Source organism: Myiozetetes cayanensis, unplaced genomic scaffold (genome assembly GCF_022539395.1).
Source record: "Myiozetetes cayanensis isolate MyiCay16 unplaced genomic scaffold, myiCay2020 scf21, whole genome shotgun sequence".
Lineage (NCBI taxonomy): Eukaryota > Metazoa > Chordata > Aves > Passeriformes > Tyrannidae > Myiozetetes > Myiozetetes cayanensis.
In genome coordinates this window covers 95,555-118,951 of record NW_026087423.1, presented here as the reverse complement: position 1 = coordinate 118,951, position 23,397 = coordinate 95,555, and the positions used below count along the sequence as shown (strand labels likewise).

General features: G+C 47.8%; 1 protein-coding gene across 4 annotated transcripts in view; it reads right to left on the bottom strand.

Annotated features, from left to right (window-relative positions):
• Positions 1 to 5,968: 5,968 nt before the first annotated feature.
• The window catches only part of MORC2 (MORC family CW-type zinc finger 2), a 51,787-nt gene continuing 34,358 nt past the window's right edge, over positions 5,969 to 23,397 (bottom strand). For all 4 annotated transcript variants that reach the window (XM_050318444.1, XM_050318445.1, XM_050318446.1 and 1 more), the window contains 14 exons: positions 21,838 to 21,978; positions 21,252 to 21,406; positions 21,000 to 21,128; positions 19,614 to 19,719; positions 13,790 to 13,922; positions 13,401 to 13,475; positions 12,912 to 13,289; positions 12,387 to 12,527; positions 12,237 to 12,291; positions 11,324 to 11,465; positions 10,821 to 11,012; positions 10,632 to 10,725; positions 9,358 to 9,546; positions 5,969 to 8,502 (listed from right to left, as the gene is read on the bottom strand). In XM_050318444.1, the coding sequence (XP_050174401.1) occupies positions 8,434 to 8,502; positions 9,358 to 9,546; positions 10,632 to 10,725; positions 10,821 to 11,012; positions 11,324 to 11,465; positions 12,237 to 12,291; positions 12,387 to 12,527; positions 12,912 to 13,289; positions 13,401 to 13,475; positions 13,790 to 13,922; positions 19,614 to 19,719; positions 21,000 to 21,128; positions 21,252 to 21,406; positions 21,838 to 21,978 (1,999 nt within the window). In that variant the 3' untranslated portion in view covers positions 5,969 to 8,433. The remainder of the gene's footprint in view (positions 8,503 to 9,357; positions 9,547 to 10,631; positions 10,726 to 10,820; positions 11,013 to 11,323; positions 11,466 to 12,236; positions 12,292 to 12,386; positions 12,528 to 12,911; positions 13,290 to 13,400; positions 13,476 to 13,789; positions 13,923 to 19,613; positions 19,720 to 20,999; positions 21,129 to 21,251; positions 21,407 to 21,837; positions 21,979 to 23,397) is intronic.

The following is a 23,397-nucleotide window of genomic DNA, read 5'->3' as shown; positions in this document are numbered from 1 at the left end:
GGATGGATGGATGTGGAACTGTGTGGGTGCAGGTTGGGGCAGGGGGAGAGGCAGATGGCAGCTCTGGGAGAATGAGTTTTTGTTGTTGCAGGCATCTTTCCCCACGAGCCATCCAGGTGCTCCATGGGCTGGAGCCGCGTCAGACACGGAGGAACATCTTCACGTTTTTGGCTGAGAGCAACCGGCGGCAGCAGGAGCAACAGAAGCAGCTCTGCAGGTATCTCCAAAGAGATAGAATTCCCACCATCCCTCCTCTGGGGCAGCCCTGGGAGACAGAAGTGGGTTTTAGGAGGCTGCCTTTGCTGGGCGTCCCTGACACCCACTTGGACACCCAGCATTGGCTCCCCTGTAGGAGGAAAAAGTCCTGGCTGGAGGCACTCTGATGGCTGTCTGCCTGCTCCCCAAACCCTGAGAGCGTGCCCTTCCTTGGTAGAGTCCTACCCCATGACACCTTGTCCTGACCAGGGACACTGTACAGGACACCTGTAGGGGACACCCAAGGTCTCAGCCCAACATGGCTTTGCCCCAGCTACACCAGGGACCTTCTCATAGGCTGGGAAATCACCAGGGGCATCTTCCACTCCATGGACACCTGGAGATGATCTCATCCTTGGTGCCCTGAGCCAATCCCACAGGAATTCTGTGCCTTCTCCCTGCCCATATCACCAGACACCTCTCTCTCCCACCTCAGCTCCAGGTGCTGGTCCAGTGGCCAAGGGTCAAGGGCTGGAGTGGTGGCTGCAGCCATGGCTGGTAATGACGGGTCTGGGAGGCTGCTCACCTGATGAGGTCCACCTATGGATACAAAATAAATACTGCTGAGGCTGTTCCCACCTGAACTGAGTGGCCTGGGCTGGGTGATGGAGCCATCTAATGGCTAGGACCATGCTGGGACCATGGTGGTTGGGGGGTTGTGTGGGGGTGACAAGGGCTCTTCAGGAAGGTGAGGATGTGGGTTTGCCTTCTGCTCAGGGTGGGACTGAGCAGCAGGTAGGCCAAGGTGGGCACCATGTTATTAGGTATCTGCTAGAGACCTCCTCTTCAGGAGGAACAGTAGGTGAGGCTCCTTCAGAAGCCCTGGTCTTCATGGGGCACCTGTACTCCCCTGCTACCTGTCAGGAGAAGAATTCAGACACCTGGGAGCTCTCCAGGGTGCATTTCTTGGCACCGGTGATAGGGAATTGAGAGGGAAAGGTTCCTGTGGAGGTGCCACCACTGTGGGATGAACTAGTTTTAACACACCACTAGGGTTAAAACTTAGGGGAGACTAAGAATTCGAGGGTAAAATCCCTGGATGGAATGCTGTCGACATGCTCTCCATACAATGATAAACATCTACTCAGAGGGATGGAGCAGAGACTACGCAGCCCTCTCCATTCAAATACTGGCAGAAAGAAGGACATTGTGGTACTTTGTTCAGGAGACCATACAGTACCTGTCAGTCAAGGGGGATGGATTAAGGTGTTCTACTGGTGAGTCAACGATCATGTTGAACCCTCTCTTCAAATGCCAAGCCACGACCACCACCCCACCACCCCTATTAGGCATGGCAGGAGAACTTTACACCAATCAGAAATACAAAAAAAAGTAAGTTGGGAATAGGGGAATAGTTGAGGAAGATTCCAACGAAATTGCTGGGATCAGTCGACAGGTTGAACCTGTCTTCCCCTTATAGGGACACCTATTAGGTAAGAAACATACTCTATGCACACTAAATAGTACTTTTATGATTAGAGTTTGTTTGTGCTTGTTTCGCTTTGTAGTAGAGTAGATTGCTTTAAACACATTTTTTCAGTCAGACACTATCACCGATGACCCCCAAATCTTATTAATCTGTCACAATTTATTTTAATAAAGTGTTATTCTATAAACTGTTAGAGTGAGTCCTTTACAGGTGCTGGCGGTTGCTAGTAGTGACTTTGAATTTGAAGACATCACTTTCAACAATGTAAAAAAATAAAAATCCCTTAAGGGGAAGTTCATTTCACACTGACCATGAGCACTGACTAAAGGCTTCTCAAGATCTTAGTCTTCCTCTTGCTTTTTTGCAACTGATGCTTAAAAAGTACTTTGAAGTAGAAAACAAAACATTAAAAAGAAGAAAAAAATGTACAAGTTAAAGGTGACAAAACTCACATAACTAAACCTGAAAAGAATCAGATTTTTCATTAAACAGATGTTCAACAGGCTGCTTCTGTAACTGGATAAGCCTCGCTCCTTTCTTACACCCTAATGGGATGGAGGGGATGTAACCAGTAGAGGCTGAGGTACTTAACACCTTCTCTGCCTCAGTTTTCAACCATAAGGCAGGTCACCCTCAGAACAACAACCTCAGAACCTGGGCTGGTAGACAGGAACAGGGAGCTGAGTAGCCCATCTGTTATCCAGGAGGAAGCAGTTAGTGACCTGCTGTGCCACTTAAATGCTCACGTCCATGGGACCACAAGGGATCTATCTTGGGGTGATGAGGGAGCTGGTGGAAGCATTTGCCAAGCTGCTTTCCATCATTTATCAGCAGCCTTGGCTCACCAGGGAGGTCCCAGCTGACTGGAAGTTGGCCAATGTGACACCCATCCATAAGAAGGGCCAGAAGAAAGTTTTGGGGCCTGTTAGCTTGACCTCAGTGCCCAGCAAGGTTATGGAGCAGATCATCCTGATCACACGGCACCTCCAGGACAGCCAGATCATACGCAGCCAACACAGATTTAGGAAGGACAGATCCTGCCTGACCAACATGATCTCCTTTTATGATCAGGTGACCCGCCTGGTGGATGAGGGGCAGGCTGGGGATGTGTCTGCCTGGACTTCAGCACAGCCTTTGACACCATCTCCCACAGCAATAATAATGGCCAGTCTTCGCGAGCGAAGATCCGGGGAAGGTCTTTCCACCTTCCAGCCTGCGCATTGGATTTTTTAGGTGAGACACAGTGTGCGCGGAACTGAGCCCACCCTTTAATCCTAAGGTTCATCTGCCGGGGCCAAGCGAGCTTGGACGGTGGCAGTGAGGTCCTTAGGACGTAGGTGGGTTGCCTTTAAGGGCTAACGAGCCCCACCTGCCCGGGAGTGTCCCTGACCGGGAATCGAACCCGGGTCTCTGCGGTGATAGCGCGGCGCCTTTACCACTAGACCACCAGGGGTTCCAGACGAGGTGCCATTACATCTCTGTGGGGGAGGATGACCTTAAACAAAAAATTAATTCAGTCTGTTTTGGGAATTTATTTATATTGTAGACAGGGATAAGAAGCTGAATAACCCCCCTGTAATCCAAGAGGAAACAATTGGCGACCTTCTGAGCCACTCTGATCCTCACAAGTCTATGGGACCAGATGGGATCCACTCAAGCGTGATGAGGGACCCAATCCACTCTCCATCTTTCACCAACAGTCCTGGCTCTCTGGGGAGGTCCCAGACGATTGAAAGCTGGCGAATGTCACACCAATCCACAAAAAGGGCCGGAAGGAGGACCCGGGAAACTCCAGGCCTGTCACCCTGACCTCAGTGCCCAGCAAGGTTATGGAGCAGATCATCCTGAGTGCAATCACACGGCACCTACAGGATAGCACAGGATCATAGCGCAGCCAGCACAGGGTTAGGAAGGACAGGTCCTGCCTGACCAACATGATCTCCTTTTATGATCAGGTGACCCGCCTGGTGGATGAGGGGCAGGCTGGGGATGTGTCTGCCTGGACTTCAGCACAGCCTTTGACACCATCTCCCACAGCACACTCCTGGAAAAGCTGCAGCCCAGGGCTTGGACAGGGCACTCTGTGCTGGATTAGGAACTGGCTGGAGGGCCGGGCCCAGAGTGGTGGTGAACGGGGCTGCATCCAGTTGGAATCCAGTCACCAGTGGTGTCCCCCAGGGATCAGTGCTGGGCCCAGTTCTGTTTAATATCTTTACTGATGATCTGGATGAGGGGATTGGGTCCACCATTACCAGATTTGCAGAGGAAACCAAACTGGGGGGGAGTGTCGATGAGCTGGAAGGCAGGAGGGCTCTGCAGAGGGGCCTGGACAGGCTGGAGAGTTGGGCTGATTCCAAGGGAATGAGGTTCAACAAGACCAAGTGCCGGGTCCTGCACTTTGTCCACAACAACCCCCCTGCAGTGCTACAGGCTGGGGTCAGAGTGGCTGGAGAGCAGCCAGGCAGGAATGGAGGTGGGAGTTTGGATGGACAGGAAGCTGAACATGAGCCAGAGTGTGCCCAGGTGGCCAAGAAGGCCAATGGATCCTGGCCTGGCTCAGGAAGAGTGTGGCAGCAGGAGCAGGGAAGTGATTCTTGGCCTGCACTCAGTGCTGGGGAGGTCACCCCTGGAGTGCTGTGTCCAGTTCTGGGCCCCTCAGTTCAGGAAGGATATTGAGGTGCTGGAGAGTGTCCAAAGTGTCCAAAGAAGGGCAACAAGGTGGCTGGTGAAGGGTCTGGAGCACAAGTGCTGTGAGGAGATGCTGAGAGAGCTGGGGTTGTTTAGTCTGGAAAAGAGGAGGCTCAGGGGTGACCTCATCACTCTCTGCAACTCCCTGAAAGAAAGTTGTGGCCAAGTGAGTATCGGTCTCTTGTCCCAGGTAACCAGCAACTGGAGAAGAGGGCAGTCTTAAGCTCTGCCAGGGGAGGTCTAGGTTAGACGTTAGGAAGAAGCTTTTTACTGAAAGGGTGATTGGGTGTTGGAATGGGCTGCACAGGGTGGTGGAGTCACTGTCCCTGGAGGTATTTAAGAGACTGGATGTGGCACTTAGTGCCATGGTCTAGTTGACAAGGTGATGTTAGGTCAAAGGTTGGACTCAATGTTCTCAGAGGTCTTTTCCATGCAGTCAAGGAACATGTTTTGGTTTGGTGGTGGTTTGTTGTGGGTTTTTTTGGTGTTGTGGTTTTTTTGTTTCTTTGTTTGTTTTTTGAACTACAGAAAAAATCTTTAAAGAAATATTTTGGTGTACTATCCTGTGTAGACAAGACTGAAAAACCAATGGATGATCATTTTGTTCCTTGATATACAACTGAGGAGTAGTGGCAGCATTTTTCTTTAAACAACAGCAAGTATCGAGAAATGTGAAGCCACTGCTCAGGTATTTCCCCTAAGTTCCCAAATCATTAAACCACAGGTTCTTACAGTGCTTTACATCCCCCCCACCCTCTGCACATGATGTGAGGTGGCATAGAATAACCTGAGGGTCATAGCCTTGCCTCTCCTGGCTACTGAAAAAATTACCTTGTCCTGGCTGGAACCAGGACAGCAGGCTTGGAGTAAGCTTGGAGGCAGTTCTCCTCAGCTTTGCTGATAGGAAAGGGAACACAAAGATAATTCAGGAGCTGCCCATCTGGTCCCACCCCACCCAGCGGGCACAGCCATTTTAAGTCATTAATGGCCAGAACTCTAAGACCATGAACACATGGAGATGCTGCTAAGAGGGATTTCAGGATTTGAAGGTACAATTAGATCAAAGTCCCTGGGTCTTGAAGACCAGAAAGACTTTTGGGCAAGGCAGTGGCAAGAGAGGAGGCTTGCATGTTCCCCACAACCCTGTTAAATGGCTGAAAGGCAGCAGCACCCAAAGCCCAGCTGGTCTCTGCTATGGACTGGAGGAATTACTTGCAAGAAAAAAACCAGTTGATCCTGTTGCCATAAAATCAAACCCCAGATCTGATACTGGTGACATGAAATTTCAAGCCTCCACTTAAGGAACTGCAGCAGTACACAGTCCTATGAAGATGTGCAAGCAGGACCACATCCAACACACTGGGAGAGGAATCAAATGCCACGAGCTCAGGGTCTTTGCCTCAGTGCCTTGCCTGCTGTAGCATACAGCCTTGGAGGGTTCCTAACAGCAGGATCATAGTTGTCCATGCTACTTCCCTTGCTGAACCTGTAATTCAAGGGCTCTGTAAGTGATCCTCCAGCTCACGTGGATTCACCCAGTCTCTCTTGCAGAATGAGACAAAGTTGGCTTGAAAAAACAGTCACAAGTCTCACAAATTCATGTTAAAAAAGGTCTCTTTATTAACTACAACAATGTCCTCCTTTGCATTTCTGCTGTAAGAAACAGATGGAAGTGAAGAGGAAGACTGAGTGAACAGCTGAGGTATTGACAGGCTTAATCACAGCACAGAGATGTCATGGCAGTGCGGCAGGGAGGGTTCTCGATGGCAGCTGAAACAGCCTTTGAAAAGTGACAGGGACAGCCCTGTGTTATGCCACAGAAGAACACCCGCAGGAGAAGTGTGTGGTGCAGAGCTGTGGAACAACCTCCACTACTGATTCTAAGAGCTCTAGAAGAAAAGGCCCTGAACAACCTGGTAACAGCTTTGGAGTACACTGGGCTGGGAGATGGCAGTTTGGATCCCTGCTGGAGGCATTCTGATCCTATGGGTTTTAAAGATGCTACTGATGTTACACACAGATCTGCTAAACAAGGTTACAAAAACAAAAACATGAAAAAGAGAAGGATTGCAGAGAAGGATTTCCACGAAGAGTTGGAGAACGAAAAGGTTGTTTTATTGGCACTTAAAAATTCTCAGCTTGCTTTTCCTAGTAAAAAAACCTTGGAACAAGATCCAAAACATGAAATGTAATAAAAAACAAGAGTTAAAACTGGAAATGAGAAGTTACATAAAACAGAGGGGAAAACCCAGAGTAGCACTTTCCTAACAGGGGAGCAGAAGTAGAGAATCAAACTTGTGCTGGAAGCTCAAGAACTGTCTAAGAGCTGTTAGTCCCATTTTGGTGCCCCCTGAGTGTCAGGGATTAAAGCTTGCATATAGAAGCTGCTCTGAACTGCCATCCAATGAAACTTGGTTCTCTAGAATGTCTGCTGGCTCCTGGGAAGGACAAAGATTTCTTCTTTCACCTTAATAAAAAATGCAGCTTCTCCAGAGAGATTATTTTCATCAGAAGCATCAGTCTGTCACCACAACTAACAAACCTCCAGTATGTGTGAGGAAATGGACACCAGTGGAGCCTGCTCCTCCAGCTAAGGAACACTGCCTCTCTGTGATGGAAGGTGTGCAGGGACAGGGGGATGCTCCTTACCTTTGTAAACTGAAGGATGTTGGGCCCAAATTCCAGATGGAAGCAGTCAGTTTCACTATGCCATGACAAGCACCTGGAATTCAGGTAATGAGCAAAAGCCTTCCCTCTCTCCTGTGGTTTGTAGAACTCAGGACATCTTCAGGACTACAAACAATTAGTGCTAATGATTTTCTGTGCAACAGACATTTAATTTGAAAGGGTTTTTGCAAAACATCTATTACACATCCAGATGTCAAGTGAACCCCAAAGGCCCATTCCACCTGACCCCTCAATGGTAGGCAGCTCTTGCTCACACCATGTGCCTCCAGGTGTCTGGCTGGCAGGGGACTCATTTCTGAGTGTGAGTCCACAGCCACCTTGTCCTAGCAGGCCTGAGAACCTGCTGACCAGCTGGCAAACTCAGACTGAGTCCCCTTGGCCACAAGTGGCCTGTCAGGAGCTGGCTGCAGCCAGAGGGCAAAGGACAGGTGTTTTCCTTGCTGCTGGCACTGGGCCAGATGCCACTCAGTGGTGTAGGGCTCTGAAGGCTCCAGATTCTAGCACCTTAATAATAAAATTACCCGGAAGTGCAAGCTGACCAAAGCAACACACACCTGAGGAGGTGACAACAGAAAGGGGTCACTTTATTGTCAGGTGGTCAAGTTCTTCTGATGTTGCAATTATGTCTCAAAGAAACAGCAGCAGCAGTGTGTGATAAGGTGACTGTAAGCAGAGAACCCAAACTCCAGTGTTCTCCCTTTGACGTTCACAGCCCACGGTGATGGCCCAGGAGGCCATCCTCTCCTCAGTCTCTTGGCTGTTAGCATGGTGGCAGTTCCACCAGCTTATGGTGACTTCCTGTTCAGGAATGTGCCAGCGCCAATCCCCCCCGATCTACTGAGGTTCCATTCCCTCCACTCATGCTCATACAGGGACATCTCCTTTCAACTGCTCAAATTCATGGCTTGGCTTTCTCTACCTCAAGTTGAGTATCTTCCACGTCTAAGTCTTGACCTTCTCTGCCAGAACTCAAGGTTTATTTTTTAGTTGCTGCCAGGTTCTTACTGTAGGCAACCTGCTAGGCAGGATGCATCTAAAACTGCAGGTTTAGATGCAAGAAGGGCACTCACACTTTTACATTGCTAAAAACACGCAACCCACCCATCGTATCAGGCACAGTTCCCATTTCTTTTAAAAATAAATATTTATCAGCAAAAGAAAGAGATTCAGAGAAGTACAATGTCAAAAATTTTCCTGCCAACAGCACAAATGCTTTTCATGTACAGTCATAGGAACAAGTTGCACACCAACAGGAGCACTGCTTAAAAACCCTCTTCTGTCATCAGTTGCCCAGGCCACTCCTGCAGGAATCCACATCTCCCACTGCAGCAGCCAGCTCCTGTGTACTTCTTCAGGACTCATACTGGGGCTGCTCAATCTCCTTTCATGATCAAGTCCTCAATATATGCATCCAGTTCATCATCTGTATTAATATCAATGTCCTGAAACAAGAAATACCAGTGAGAAGTGAATCTTGAAGAAGAGTGCAAGAGTGAAGAAGCCAGAGCAGCTCAGCATCCTCTTCAACCTGTGGTCTACTCAGCCTCTATGCCGCAACCTCCAGCACCCATCAGCTGCTGACAGCTGTGGTGACAGCATCTCCAGCTTTCCCTGTCAGCGCCTGACAGACAACATCTGGAAACCTGTCAGCACCTGAGGCTCAAACAATGTACTTAACTGATGGATTTACTGAGCGGATCTGGGGTTTGGTTGGGATTTTTTAGTTTTAACACATTTTCGTAACAGGGAACAACTGCTTCCAGCTGTTTTCAGTAGCTTCTCCATTGGTTGATCCTAATTCTATTTAAGTAGTTTTATAACTTAAAGTTTATTTATTTAGGATTTTACTTAAATATATATTTGCTATTTTAATTAAATACTTAATAGTATAATTAATAAATTGGTTTCACCATAAGATTTTTTTACATCATTTGTTTAAAAGTTTGCATTCCTCTAAGAGGTTCAGAATCTGCCCAAGAATGGGGCCTATGCCTGGGAAAATTCTGCAGCAGAATGCAGAGAACAAACAGAACTTGTGCAGTATGTACATGCCATGACAAATCATCCTGTGAGAATTAACACTCAGTGGGACCCCCAAGGGCCTGGATCCCAAGAGTGGGCAGGGACAGCAGCTGTGCACTTGTCTGCTTCTGATGGGCTGAGTCTATGTTGCTCCCAACTGAGGAAGGAGCTGGAGCCCAGTAAGATGCTGGACTGAAACACCTGGAATGCCCAGAGGGCCTGGGCCAGGTGGCTACTCTGGGGCAGCTCAGGGTTTGCCTCTCTTCCTCACCCACCTCCTGCACTTTCTGTAGAAGGGCCATGATGTTAGTCCTCAGTTTCTGTAGTTTCTCCTCTGTTTCCCTCAGCTTCCTCTCTGAGTTCTGGAGGTTTTCCTCACAGGCTTTGGCCCGGGCATCAGCGCGTGTCTGATACGAATTGCACAGGTTCTGCAGACCCACCTCATACTGCCTGAAATATTCTTTCTGCAGCAGACAAAACACAATAGATGACATGTGAAGAGAAAGCACCGAGCATCACAAAAACAGCAGCACTCACAGGCTTGTAGAAGAACCAAACCCTCCCTACAGCACATCTCTGCACACCCCACCCAAACTCACATTTATATCTGATTCTACCTATTGCAGCCAGCATGAAACTCACGGGAGTTTTCACATTCTTCCAGTATCAGGACTGCCCCCAAAGCTGCCTGAATTTAGATTAAGGGTGTTAACGTGTTTCAAAAAGCCTGAACTCACAGATATGCTGCAGCAAGACTTGACAGCCCCTGTACACTGTGAGTGTCCTTGGTACAGATCACCCAGACAACACAGCCTGTCACTGGTAAGTAGGAACACCTGCACTCGCCAAACACCCCAGACATGACCAAGGTGCCCTGTGGAAGCAGTGGCTGTGGTAACTCCAGTAGATGCCTGAGTTAACAGAGAGGAGGAGATGAGAGAAACTGCCAATACGCACACTATGAGCATGGGAGTGCCAAACAGCACTGGCTCTGGTCATCTGCAGGTGGTTTGTCCCATGTGCAGGTGCCTCCTGGAAAGGTCTCCCTTGCTGGTATGTCAGAGAAGGGAGAAGTCAGAGAGGTCAGTTCCCTTGCTCTGCATTCCAGCCAGCTGGATCTCCCAGCACCAGCTCACAGACACTGGTGGAAGCTCAGCCCCACCCGTACTCAGATAAATGGAGGCCATGTTCTCTTCCAATTTTAAGATTACCTACACCTAAGTTATAAGGCTGGGAGCAAAAACTACAGATGTGTCTGCATCCTGCTTCTACAAACCTCTAACCTGGCATCTCTATTTTAACAGCATTCTAGTTTAACAGCATTCCCACATAGTTGTATGGTAACTAGAAATGTCCTCAGACAATGTCACAAGACTCAGAGCATCTCTCACAGCTCTCATTCTTTTCCTCACCCATGTCAGTCTGCCAAGGATCCAAAATCACCTTTTCAAGAGTGTGCTCTTGCATCAACAGTATGCACATTTGCCATAAGAAGGGAATATGGATGGGAAAACCCCAAAACTTACTTTTCTAGAAGTAGTGGACTTACCAAGGGAAATGCCAACAAGCCTTCCGAGCTCATGGAACTCAGCTCGTTCTTGGAGATTGGAAAATTTGGAGGCAAGAAGTACCGCAAGCAGTTCCTGTGCAGGAAAGAAAAGCATAAAGCCAGAGCTGGGAGTTTAACAAGCTGAAGCAATCAGACTGCAGAGCTCCCAAGCGCCTGCAGTGAACCCACCGAAGGATTTGGACTAGAAGGTCAACTGTTTCTTGGCTGCTGCTGGGACCAGTGGTGTCAGGCTCAATTCTGACGCAGTCTGAGGTAGAGGGTTCAGCCACAACCACCTCTTCTTCTTGCTGTGTGTCTGGAGCCTGGTACTCAGGAGAGGGAGGCTTCATCAGCCTCACATCCTCACTGCCCTTCTCTACCCTGAGAAAAAGTATTAAGGAAACATCAGGAATCTTTTTCTACACTGGACATATCTGAAACACCATTAACAGTTTAACCAGAACCTGTACCCAAGTGTCCCTCAGACCTCTAGACACACAACAGCTGCCTCCATGGCATGACTGATGAAGTCTATCATGCCCATTCGTTATGAAGCCACTGCACAGTCCTGAGCTCACATGCTCCCTGACATGACAGCAACATATTTGTCTTCAGCATCTATGGCAGTAAAGTAGCCCCTTCTTTCCAAAAGCAAAACAAGCCTCCAAAATCCAGTAGCTTGAGATAGTTACCAGCGATCCCGTGGTGTGGTATCTGTAGGGACATAATCAAACTTCACCTTCCACCGGATCGCATGTCTGCCCCTTTCTACAGCTGTGACACGGCCCGTGAACCATTCCTTGTTCACACGCACCTCCACGTGCAGCCCCTTATCTGTGAGGAGGAAGCAAAGGTGTTTGCAAACCTTCAGCTGCTGGAAAGCACATTTTGCAGGAGCCCTTGAAATTCAGGCACCTCAGGGGGGAGCACACTTGAACTGATGACAATGCCCCCAAACAGTACAGACACTATCAAAACACAATGGGCACACAGCTCAGCTCTTGTTGAGAAACATTAAGATGCGTGAAAATGAGCTGGCTTTCCAGACAGGTTTCTCCTGTACTCCAGGCTGTTTAACATGGGCTTTCCAGGCTTGTGAAGGCCTCTAGGACAACTTGCCACATGTCCCTAGTTTCCAGACAGCTCCTTGGAAGCATGCTGAAGAGATGCCCTTCTCTGTCGGAATGTGCAGTACCACACTGGCTACCACCTTTTTTGGGGTGTCCCAGCCCCTCTTCTCTCATAGCAGCGCAGCAGGCCTGGATACAGTACTGACCACTTGCCAGCTGGAATGGCTCCATGATCCACCAGGAAGAGTAAGTGTGTTATCAGTTACACCCCACAGCCCAGTCCCACACCTGTCAGCATGATGCAGCCCTCAATCACAGACCCTCCCATGCCACAGTTGCCTCTGGTCTAATCAAGGGGTTCCCAGCCAAAATGTTTCATGCAAGTTAGAGTCATCTTGGGGTTTGGGACTCAAATTTACACTATTTCTTATTCAAAAAGCTCATTACTGAAATCACAGGTTTTACTGATGAGTCTAGTTCTGCAAGTTCTTTTCTATGTCAGATACCAGCAGCACCCCAATGGCTCATTTCTCACCTTTCTGAGCTTTCTTCAGTTCCACCAGCTCTTCCTCTCCAGCACTGTCTGTTAGCTGGGAGCAGAGAGAGGGCTCACATTAGCTGCCTCCCACCAAGATTAGAAATGCCAGACAAAAACCTTCTGCTGGGGAAACCAGCATACTCTCACCTCCACTACCACCTCATTGGAATCCTTCTCTTCTTTCACTGCCACAAATTTTCCTCGTTTTGTCCTCTCCTTTTTGTGCTCCCCCTCCTCTTCAGATCCATTCTCTGGGATGTTCAAGGTCCTCTTCCGAGTGCTGGAAGCCTGTAGGAAGCAAACAAGCTCTAGCTGTCAATTCCAGCCTGCTATCAACCAAAAACCTTATTTTTAGCCAAGTTAAAAAAAAAAGAGAAAAAATGCCCAACATCCAGTTTGGAAGTTAATCAGATTTTCTGAAAGATTTTAGAGATGCAATGTGATCACCCCACCACTTCACATTCTTTTTTTTTTCCAAAGAAACAATCTGGTCTAACAAGAGAGATGAAACAAGTCTTCTTGAGGGGTGTATATGGCACCCTAACCCAAGAGTAAAGTAAAAGTTCTCTTGTCTTGTGCAGGGCCTACAGTGCACATCACACGGGACAGAGCAGACAGGTTGAGCAGGGTAGTGGGTGAGGAGCTGAGGGGTTTTATCTTGTTGACTCTCACCTGTGAGCATTTGCCAGAGGCAGATTTCTTTACTGCTGGCACCTTGGCAGCTTTTGGACTGGGTGTCTCACGTGGGCTTTTAGGGCTCTGCAGGCCAGCAGAGAGAGACTTCATGGCTGTACCTGGTTTGGCAAGAGTTTTTAAAGTGCTGTTAGACTTCCCAGATGTCACAGTGTTCTGGTGTGTCCTGGAAGTGCTGGCCTCCTCTGTGAAGAGCATGCTGGCCAGCTTGGAAGAGCTGGTATTCGGACAATCTGAAGAGCTCTTTTTCAGCTGACTGCTGAACTTGGGAGGAGGGGAAGATCCTGGTGGTCTGCTGGGAGCATTCTTGATTACATCAGGCAAAGGAGGAGATCGTGGGCGCTGAGGTCGAGTGTGCTGAAACAAACGTGGATACAGAGAGAGGAAGGGGGACAGAGTGAGGAACTGCTGTTCAGAACAGCTAAGGAAGCACGAAAGAGTAAAAGCCTACAGCAGTATGCCATTTACCTCTCCTGAAGGTCGTGCGGTCACTTCCAGAGGCAGTTTCTTCAAGTCAGCTTGAGATCGAATAGGAGTGGTTTTCTATTTTTAAAAAATAAATTGGAAAGGTCATCTTAACAAGCTGCCAGGGGGTGCCTGAACCCAGCCCCACAGCCTTCCAGGTTAAAAACAACAATTACAAGGAAGTGTGTTCTGTGTCCTTCAAGAGACATCCCTTCAGATGTCACTCCTGTTTTCCCATCAGAAAATGAAATGCAAGCTTAGATGCTTGTTTTCTGTTATTAAAACAAACCCTGACCCATGAAGGAGCATAGGTGGCATCAGACTCAAAGCATCCCTTTGCACTAGGAGGTCTCTCAAACCTGCTCTGCTTAGCTGGAGACCTCCAGACTCACCTGCAGAGCTTCCAGTTTTTCCTGCTGCTGGCGGATTTTCTCTGACAGTTGTTTCTGCTTTTCCTCATGTGATTTTGGGTCTTTTTTCAGAGTTCCCAGTGGTACCTTCTGTTTCTGCTCTGCAGCCTCACATCTAGCATGGAGGGAAGGCAAGATAAGATCAGCAAGGACAGCAGAACCAGTGCCATGCTCATGCAGGATTGCCCCAACATCCCATCCCAAATGCAGCAGGAAAACCACTTTCCTTTCTGCAGTAGCCACAATCTCAAAAGCAGTGGTTTTCTTCTTCAGAAACAGATATGATTTAAGGAGCAAAGGTACAGCTGTTAATTAAACATATTTATGCTGGGAATCACCAATTCAGAGCCCAAGAACAGCCGTGACTGGTTTCTGTACTGCATCGGTACTCCAAACTTTTTCAGTAATTTTCCTTCCTATCAGCTTATGTCTTCATATCAGTTCCTCTTTTTACAAGGCTTCCTTTCCCTTCAGAAAGGAAAGCACAGTACTAGTAAGCCATGAAGACATCATTCCCACAAGCCTTCCAGCAGCAGATGCCCTCCGGCTTGCCACCCTAGGCCAAACAGTTTCCTCTGCAATATCCTGTAGCTATTTGCTTTTCCCATCTGTTCAGCCTATGGCCTGAAACACAAAACAGTGGTGAGTATCCTACTCCCATAGGTCCTCTCAGGTGCAGAATCTTGGAAGAGTCCTTGAAAGAGGAGGAAAACATAGGTACGAAATACTCTTTCAAGTGTACTGGCATCATCCTCCAAGTGCTGGCTGAGCAGCTGTCCCTCAGGAGCAGCCAGAGGAGAAGGAAGGGACTGAGCAGTGCTCAGGATCATCTCCTGTCATCAAAGGGAGTCATGGACAGGCACACCAGGATCACGGGGGGTGAGGTCATGCAGGGATGGTGTGAGCCAGGAAGGCAGAAGCACCGAGACAGCCCTTGTACAACACAAGAGATCCAGCAGATCCCACACTGAGTCTAAGCTAAGCTGTCAGCCTGCAGGTGTGAACCTTACAGGTAAAGGAAGGACCCTGCTCTCACTGCAGATCACTCAGAGCTCCAAGATGCTGAGGAGAGATGATTTCATCAAGATCTCTGATCCTGAACCTGCCAACTGATGTGATATCTCCCAGTCTGCCAGATATACACTGTGATCAGCTTTGTCAGTGGGAAGGAACACAAGCAGCAGTTTCTCCATCAGCCTCTGAAGGACTGCTGGGGCATTTTTCATGGAGTGGTTCCATGTGTCATCACTGAAAAATGACTGTCTGACAGTCATGGTGTCTGGTTTAAAGGTAAACTGGCAGGAGAAATAAACTCAACTCAAAAGAGATTATAAGACAGAATTACAATTTAATAAAAATAATACAATAAAAATTATTATACAGTCAAACAATTGGTTTTAACCCACAAAAACGCAGATGTGTAACCTGGAACCCTGGGGCACAAACAGAATGATGTTCATTGACCCCTGTGCTGACCCCCACGTGGGCCCCCCGAGTTCAAAAGTAAAAGGAGAGGTAAAACCTGTTGGTGTGAGTGGTGGCTGCAGTCTGGTCGAGGTTCTAGTCCTCCTCTGGATTGCACAGGTGGTACCAGAAGTCCCAAGACCCCAAGATTATATACACTCAGGTTCAGGTGGGAATGCCCAGCACCTCTCCCAGGGCGGGGAGTTCCACAGTGGGTGAATGTGAGTTCTGGAAGTGAGGACAGGAACATCCTCCTGTCTCACAGGCCTCTTAATACCCAGCTTATAGCCTGAGGGGTCAGGTGAGGTCTGGGCAGCTGCTCCAAATGGTCTATTGTTAACAGTTTTTGGGATACACCCACACAGTGATGAACTGGTCCCAGCTGCTCTAACTAGGACACACCAGAGCTGCAGTTTCCAAAGATAAAGCTGAACAAGTGGCACTGCACACAGGTTTCCCACTGGAGAAATGTTTCTCCCAGCCTATGGTGTGGCCTGAGGCCAGAAGCATTGCCAAGTTGTGCCTTACAGCACACAAAAGAATGAAAATGCCATTAGTTCTTGGACATGAAAAATTCAGACAACTCACAGCATTCAAACCCACAGATTGTATCACTGGAGGCAGCCAGTCAGAACAAAGCAATTATCTTGCTAGTCAGGAACTCAGGACCCAGACTGTGGTGGTGCTCAAGGAGCTTTGAGACACAGAGTCATCTTCAGCTGGTGCTTCAGCCACCAGTTCAAATACCATTTAGGACCCAACTGGATGTCAGGTAGGAGAAGAGAGGCAAGCAAGCCTGGCACTGCAGTGTGAACAGGCACGCTGCCTTTCCTATGACAAAGTGAGCAATGGTGGCACCTTGTGCTGACCCCAACACAGACTGTGGCACTGGCGGAGGTGATTGCTTCACATGACAGAGACAGAGGAAGGGCACTCAGCTCCCATGATCTGGGATAACACACCACCAGCAGCCACTGAGGTGTAGGTGGACAAACCAGAAGGCTGGGGAACAGCTCAGTGCCAAGAGCAAGACACTGTGCCAAGGCAAAAAACAAGCAAAAGAACACCATGTGATCTCTGATGCCAGGAGATCAACACCAGCTCTGACACTGCTTCATTTTCAATTTGGCTGGATGACACTCTGCACAGACCCTCATGGCACACAAGCTTGAGGACCCCACCTATGGTGGCTGTGTTTCTCAAATCCTGCTAACCTTCAAACACTACAAATACCAGAAACAGTCAGGACACAGAGGTGGAGAGTGTTCAAACTCTTTGCACAAGGACATGGCAGGAAAAATCAGGCAGCACAGCACCTGGAACTGGTCCCAGTCAAAAGCCAGATGAGTGCTGGAGCAACTTCTGCTGAAAATCTTCTGCCTCATGTAAAGGACACCACTGCACTTGTTGCTGGAAAGTACATGAGAGCCTACTCAACCCAAAAATGTTCTGGAGTTATTTATTCTCCCCGAGTAAGACTGCTGAGATCCCTTCTGAAGCTGAAATGACCAGAAGATTGGATCACCTGTGTCAAGTGCCTCACCTGCCCTTTCCCAGCTCCCTGCATGGGGAATATGAGATGGCACAGCATGCTCTTCAGAGGCAGTCAGGTTCACTACAAAAAACATCCATCTCATGTGAAATGCAGCCAAACCCTCCACCCACTGAATTTTCATGGTATTGTAAATACAAAATTTAAATTCTTTCATGCGTAAATTAAGTTCCTGGTAGGTGACATGACAAAAACCCTGTCTACAGATGGAAGAGCACAAAGGCAGGTGGGGGGACCTGAATAACGCCCTTCCATGGCTACTCCCTAGCCATCCTAGGAGCCACCAGCCCATCTAGGACCCATTTCCACAAGCCCAGAGGCCCAAAGCAGTTTAAGGGGATGTAAATTGGGTTTTCTGGGAATTGGAGAATGCAAATCTGTTCAGCAGAACAGATACCCCATTTGGGCTACTGCCAGGGCTTTCCCAGAGCAGCCTCAGCCCCAGTGTCCAATCAGTGGGAGCAGTCCTCTGTAACATCTTCTGGACCAATAGGAGGCACCAAAAGCAGGGAAAGAAGGACTGAGATGATTTGGGAAGAATAAACATGGGAAAACAAAGAAATAATAGGCTGAAAAGTTCCAGTTGTCTAGTCAGTGCACCTCTGTAACCTTGCGTCTCCTCTTTTCCTGGGTGAGGGGTTCCATTCCACACATGCACCTGAGTACAGTGGTGCAAGCGCCAGCAGCTGGAGTGGGACCATTGGTTGCAGGGGCCCATGTGCCTGAGTGCCACCATCTGCAGTGACTACTGGCATGTGCATGAACATGAGTCACAGCAAATGCTGGGACAGAGGAGCCAGCCAGGAGGTGACCTGGGAGCAGGGGTGACCTGCCGGAGTTGACTACCAGAGGGACCAGGGAGTCCTGCCTGATAGAGATGGGTATGGGGGTGTAGGCAGAGCTGTGGGTGTCTCTAGACAGAAAGGAACTGGGAAGAGCAAAGATCTCCATCTGATCAGGATGGAAAGATGCTCAAGACGAGACACTGGGAGATCTGTAGTGCGTATGTTATGTGTAACCACAGGAGGTCTGTACCCCTCGCTCCCTGGAACCGCAGGCTGTAGGGCCCATCTATGCCAGTGCAAGTAACCAGAGAGACAGGGGCCAGATATGGACATGAGTATTTCCACTAGTGGTCCCTCATCATGACCAACCAAAAGGGAAAAGGATGAGGCTGCTGGTGCAGTCTGTGTGAGTGCTGAGTGTGCTGATCTGCGGGGCTGGACATACATGTCTCTGTACATACATGGTCTGTATGTTTGTGTGTGTGTCTACCAGCAACACCTTCCCAGCTTTGCTACTGCTTCTACCTGAAAGGCTGGATATGTGGCAGCCCCTCTTCAGGCTCCAGGCTCAGCCCAGCCCCAGCAGTTTGGCCAGAAACAACCTCGGCACAGCCACACTCCTCAGAGCTCCACAGCAGGACACACACATGGAAAAACAGGGAAGTCAGAATAAGTATTCTTCCAATGGCAGGTGCCAAGAGGAAGTAGTCAGAAAATCAGTACTTTCAAATAGAAACATCAACACTCTGTAGCCTTTTCAGCCACAGATGTTAAAATTTTTATTCCAATTAAAAGCTACCATCTGGATTCATCCCCTTTGAGCAAAGGCACCTGAATTTCAGCAGAGTAGCTTCCCTCCTTACACAACACAGACAAGAATCGGCTTCCAGCCATGTTGCTCTCCAAAGAGGAACAGCCTGGAGCAATCATTTTCCTCACTCAAATAAATTACTAGTTTCTGCCTATATTTTATAACTGTAAAACACATCGCTGGGAAGTGCTGCTCCCTCAAGCATGCAAAATGTCCCCCCTGGGCCCACCTCAACCCAGTGGAGTTGCTGAAGTTTGGTGTCTGATGGGTGGGAGCTGGAGGAGCAATAAAGACCACTGCAAAGCCCCGCTGAAGACGTGTCACTCCCTGCCTGCACCATGACAATTCTCCAACTGCCATCTATGCTGCCCACGGCAAAATCAACATGATCTAAGGCTACAGTAGTATTTCCAGTGCCAGTGCAGAAAAGCCACAAAGGATCCGAATTTCACCAAATCATTGGCTGAGGCTGGAGGCATCTCTGAGGTCCTTCTGGTCCCACCCCCTGCTCAGGCAGGGCCACCCAGAGCCAAGGGCCCAGGACCATGTCCTGGAATATCTCCAAGGATGGAGAATGCACACCTTCCCTGGGCAACCTGGGCCAGGGCTTGGTCACCCTCACAGGGAAAAAAGTGACATGCAGAGGGACCCTCCTGTGTTCTGGTTTGTGCCCATGGCCTCTGGTCCTGTCGCTGGGCACCACTGGAAGAGCCAGGCTCTGTCCTCTTTGCAGCCTGCCTTCAGGTGTTTGTGTACATTGATGAGAGCCCCCTGAGCATGCTCAGCTCCAGGGTGGACAGCACACACTGCTGCCGGGCTTGTTTCTCCTCAGGGATAGGACTTTGCATTCTCCCGGTTGAACCTCAGGAGGTTCCTGTTGGCCCATTTCTCCAGCCTCTGCAGGTCCCTCTGGATGAATTCATGACCCTCTGGTTTGTGAGCTGCTCCTCCCAGTTTGGTGTCATCTGTCACTTGCCGAGGGTGCCCTCTGCAATTTGCACATCACACAAATGTCCACCAACATTCAGCTCTACATGTCATCACTGCTTTTTCACAGGCTATGAGCACAGTTTAAAGGCACCGAATTACTGCCAGTCCCTCCAACTGTTCTCAAAGACCAGACGACCAGAAAAAAGCTCCAAATGTACAGGCAAGACACACTGCAGAAAAGTCTTAATATTAACTGATTCTTACCTGTCTTGTTCAGGATCAGGGTTCATGGAGCACACCCAGCTATCAGGGTAGTTCTTCTCCACAGAGCTCAGCTGGAACGGGAGAGTCCGCCACTTCAGACATACATCTGTCACACAGACACTTTGTAAATTAGAAATACACAGCCTGACACACAGTATCATTTTTTCCCACAGCCCATTTGAAGCCCAAGGACCACACTGAAGTGTATGCAAAAGTAAGATTAGTGGCCAAAAACAAGTGAGACAGTCACAGGATACACTGAGTCAATTCTTGCTTCATGCTCACAAAATGCTTGGATAAAACCCTCAAAGACATCCCTAACAAGAATGCAATGAAGCCTGGCATCAACCAATACCAGAGGACCTCACGCTCCTGCTGCAACAATGGCACGTATAAATCAGTCAGAATAGCCAGTCCTGACATCACGAATCAGCCAAGCAGTCAGGCTCTCTCGTACTGATACCAACACAAGTCAGAGACGTATCCACTAAAAAAAAATAAAATTACAATAATTATTACATTTTTGATGAACCAGGAACACAGATTTGGCTTTGAGAGTATTGCTGGCCTACCAGGAAACCAACAGTTTCACAAAATCAAATTTTGCCAGGAAAATCCAAATGTCCTTAAATCAAGCTCTGCAAGGATGTCAACAAGAAAGGACAAGAAGAATGAGAGTAAAGCCTCTCCTCTTTGGCAGTAACCTCAAAACGCTTGAGAAAACCATCAAAGCAGAAGAACCTAACAAAATAATTCCACAAGAATGGCCTCCTATTCCTTTCTTACATCCTCATCCCCAAGTCCTGGGGAGAAAATAAGGAAGTTTGGTGTCCCTCTACCAGGAAGCAAAGTGAGAGTGTTAAGCTCCCCCTAACCCTAGCAAGGACTTAGCCAGAGCTGTTCAGAGGTGCAAATAAGAGAACTTGCATTAAGTTCCAAGGAAACTGTAAAATGTTCCCTTTGTGCTCACACACAGTACTGATCAGCAGGTCAGTGCATCAGGATACAAATTACTTGGCCACTTCGCATTGCCTATAGGGAAGTTTCAGATTTTATTCTGCTGTTGGGATGGGTGGCTTTGACCAGTTCCAGTTTGTAAGACATTTTTGAGCCCACTCTAAACACTGCTACTGGCCACACATGCCCCGTTCTGTCAGGGGATCTGAAGAACATCACAGTTAGTGAACTGTGCAGGAAAGGAGCCTTATGCCAGGATGTCACAGCGTACTATCATGTGCAGACAGAGGTAACTCACAAAGAAGACAAGCTCTAAGAGGGGATAACAAAAATGAAGCCCATCCCAAATGTCCTACGCATTTAACTGCTCCCCAGCTGCAGCCAGGATTGCCCCTCCTTCCCCAGGGAGGAGCAGCCAATTGGACGCACCGCACTGAATCGTGGTGGGGATCTCCATGGCTCTCCGGCGCTTGTAGCGCAGTTCACTAGACGGAGGCTGGTTCCAATTTGCTGATAAATAACCAAATTCATCCCAGAACTTGATGATACCTCTCTGGGCTGGAAAACAAACCACATTTTGCTCAGTATGGAGCCATTATCACAAAGTCACCACCTGCACTCTTGGCTGCCCTCCAGTCAAGTTTCTCCTTCCACCCCCTAGTAATCATGAAGCTTCATTACCTATAGCAACATCCTTCCAATACTGAGCCAAATGCTCTCCCATGGCCTTCAGCAAGTGTCGATACTCCTTGGCATCAGCAAAATCTTGTTTATTATGGGTTGGCTCCAGAACCAAATAGGGCACATCGACCACACCTACCACCCCTCCACATGCCCTAGAAGAGGAACACACAGTCACAAACATTAAGCTGCCAAGTTTTCAACCTGAGCCATCATACAAAAAGTAAGACGGACTCAAATATATGTATTTGCTGTCAAGACCCATTGTCCCTGTCCCTAGAATGAGGCACTATTGCTATCAGCACTCATCAGTGCCACGTGCCAGCATTGAGCCAAAGCACCTTATACTGCTGCAGGGATGACCAAAATCCATGTAAAGAACTTGATATGGAGCAACCAGGGAAACATTAAGCAGTATTAAACATAATTTATTTATCAGAATGCAAACTGAAGGCTGACAAAATGAGCAAGCCTCATGCCCGTGAAGAATGATTAATGTAGAACAAGGTTATTGCACAACCTAAGTTAGATGTAGAAATGTGTCAGGCTTAAGCAAAAAGACTGCAGAAAAATCTGCAAGACTCACATGCCGCCCTCCAGCTGCGGGCCCACCTTCTCATACATCTTGATCAGCCGACTACAGTTATAAATGAACATGCCGTCCAGGTCACGTTGCTCGATGTTCACCCCAAAGATAAAATTCAGCTCTTTGGGTTCCTTCAGTGCCCTGTGAGGGAATGAAACAGAGACTGAGAGATGATGAAAAATAAAGCATATTATATACTGGTGTTAGAGAGAGGGTATGGAAATCTGGCATCCTTGGGCATTAATCCTGTAACCTCCTATTTCTGAAAAATACAAAGCATTTGTTGAATGGGCATTACAACTGAACATGAACAAAATACAAAAACTTTGCAATACAGATACTAAATTTAGGATGGACAGGTAATTATTCATTTCATTGGGTTTTCTCCTTCAGAACAGATTCTGGATTTTACTTCAGATGTGCTTGTTCAAAAAATGACAGTGAACTAGTTTTATGAGAGTGTTGTTTGGTACAGACTGGTCCTTTCCAATGCTGTTTTGGTTTGTATTTTCCAGATGCAAATCCCTATCTAGATAAAGCATGAAATTGAGATTTTGATACAAAACTATAGTCTTGATTTTCAGATTCTGGAAAGTTCACCTAATTCCAATTTTGCAAGGCTGTTCCTTAAACTGTAAAGCTGGAGGATACAACACACAGCCCAAACACACTTTCTTTTTCTTTCATGACAGGATATCAATTTGCATGATTTCTCCTTTAGCTATGCAGCAGATGGCTCCAACAAAAGTTGGTCTCAAGTATGTTTGTGAGCACATAGGGATTTCCAAATCTGAATCTCTAGTTACCAGGAATTCTGTCTCCAGTGAGGCAGAAAGCCTCGAGATTGATTTCTTTGTGCTATAAATCGAACAAAATCCCTTTGTCTCACAAACAGAACTACTGCTCTTTAACAGACTAAATTAATCAGGTTCCACAGTTTCCCTGAAATCCACACTGAGGATTTTTCATAAGGAGGATCCTCAGTTTCAGGCTGAAAGTATTCTCAAATGCAAGGTCTACACCTTGCAATTACTACAGTGCAGAGCCTATATCACAGTCCTGCCCACTTCTCTCAGTTTTGACCTCATTTATATCCCCCTTTCATACCCATAAAGTTCTTAGCACTTATGTGCTTTATCCTACTTAGAAATTTGACTTCTGCTACACTAGTTAGTTGAAGATAGTGGAATTCTTTAAAATGTTCTGCTGACTGTCTACTAATATCAGATATTAGGAGGACCTGAGCTGTGCATGCACAAACCGTGCACTGTGATCACCTGCAGATATGAGATCTGTCTTAACAGTGAAATACCTCAAAATCATAGAATCATAGAATCAGCCAGGTTGGAAAGGACCTCTGAGATCATCAAGTCCAATCCTTGATCCACTACCACCAGTTACTAGACTACGGCACTAAGTGCCACATCCAGTCTCTTCTTAAAAACCTCCAAGGACAGAGAATCCACCACTTCCCTGGGCAGCCCATTCCAATGCCTGATTACCCTCTCTGTATAGAATTTCTTCCTAATATCCAACCTAAACCTCCCCTGGCAGAGCTTA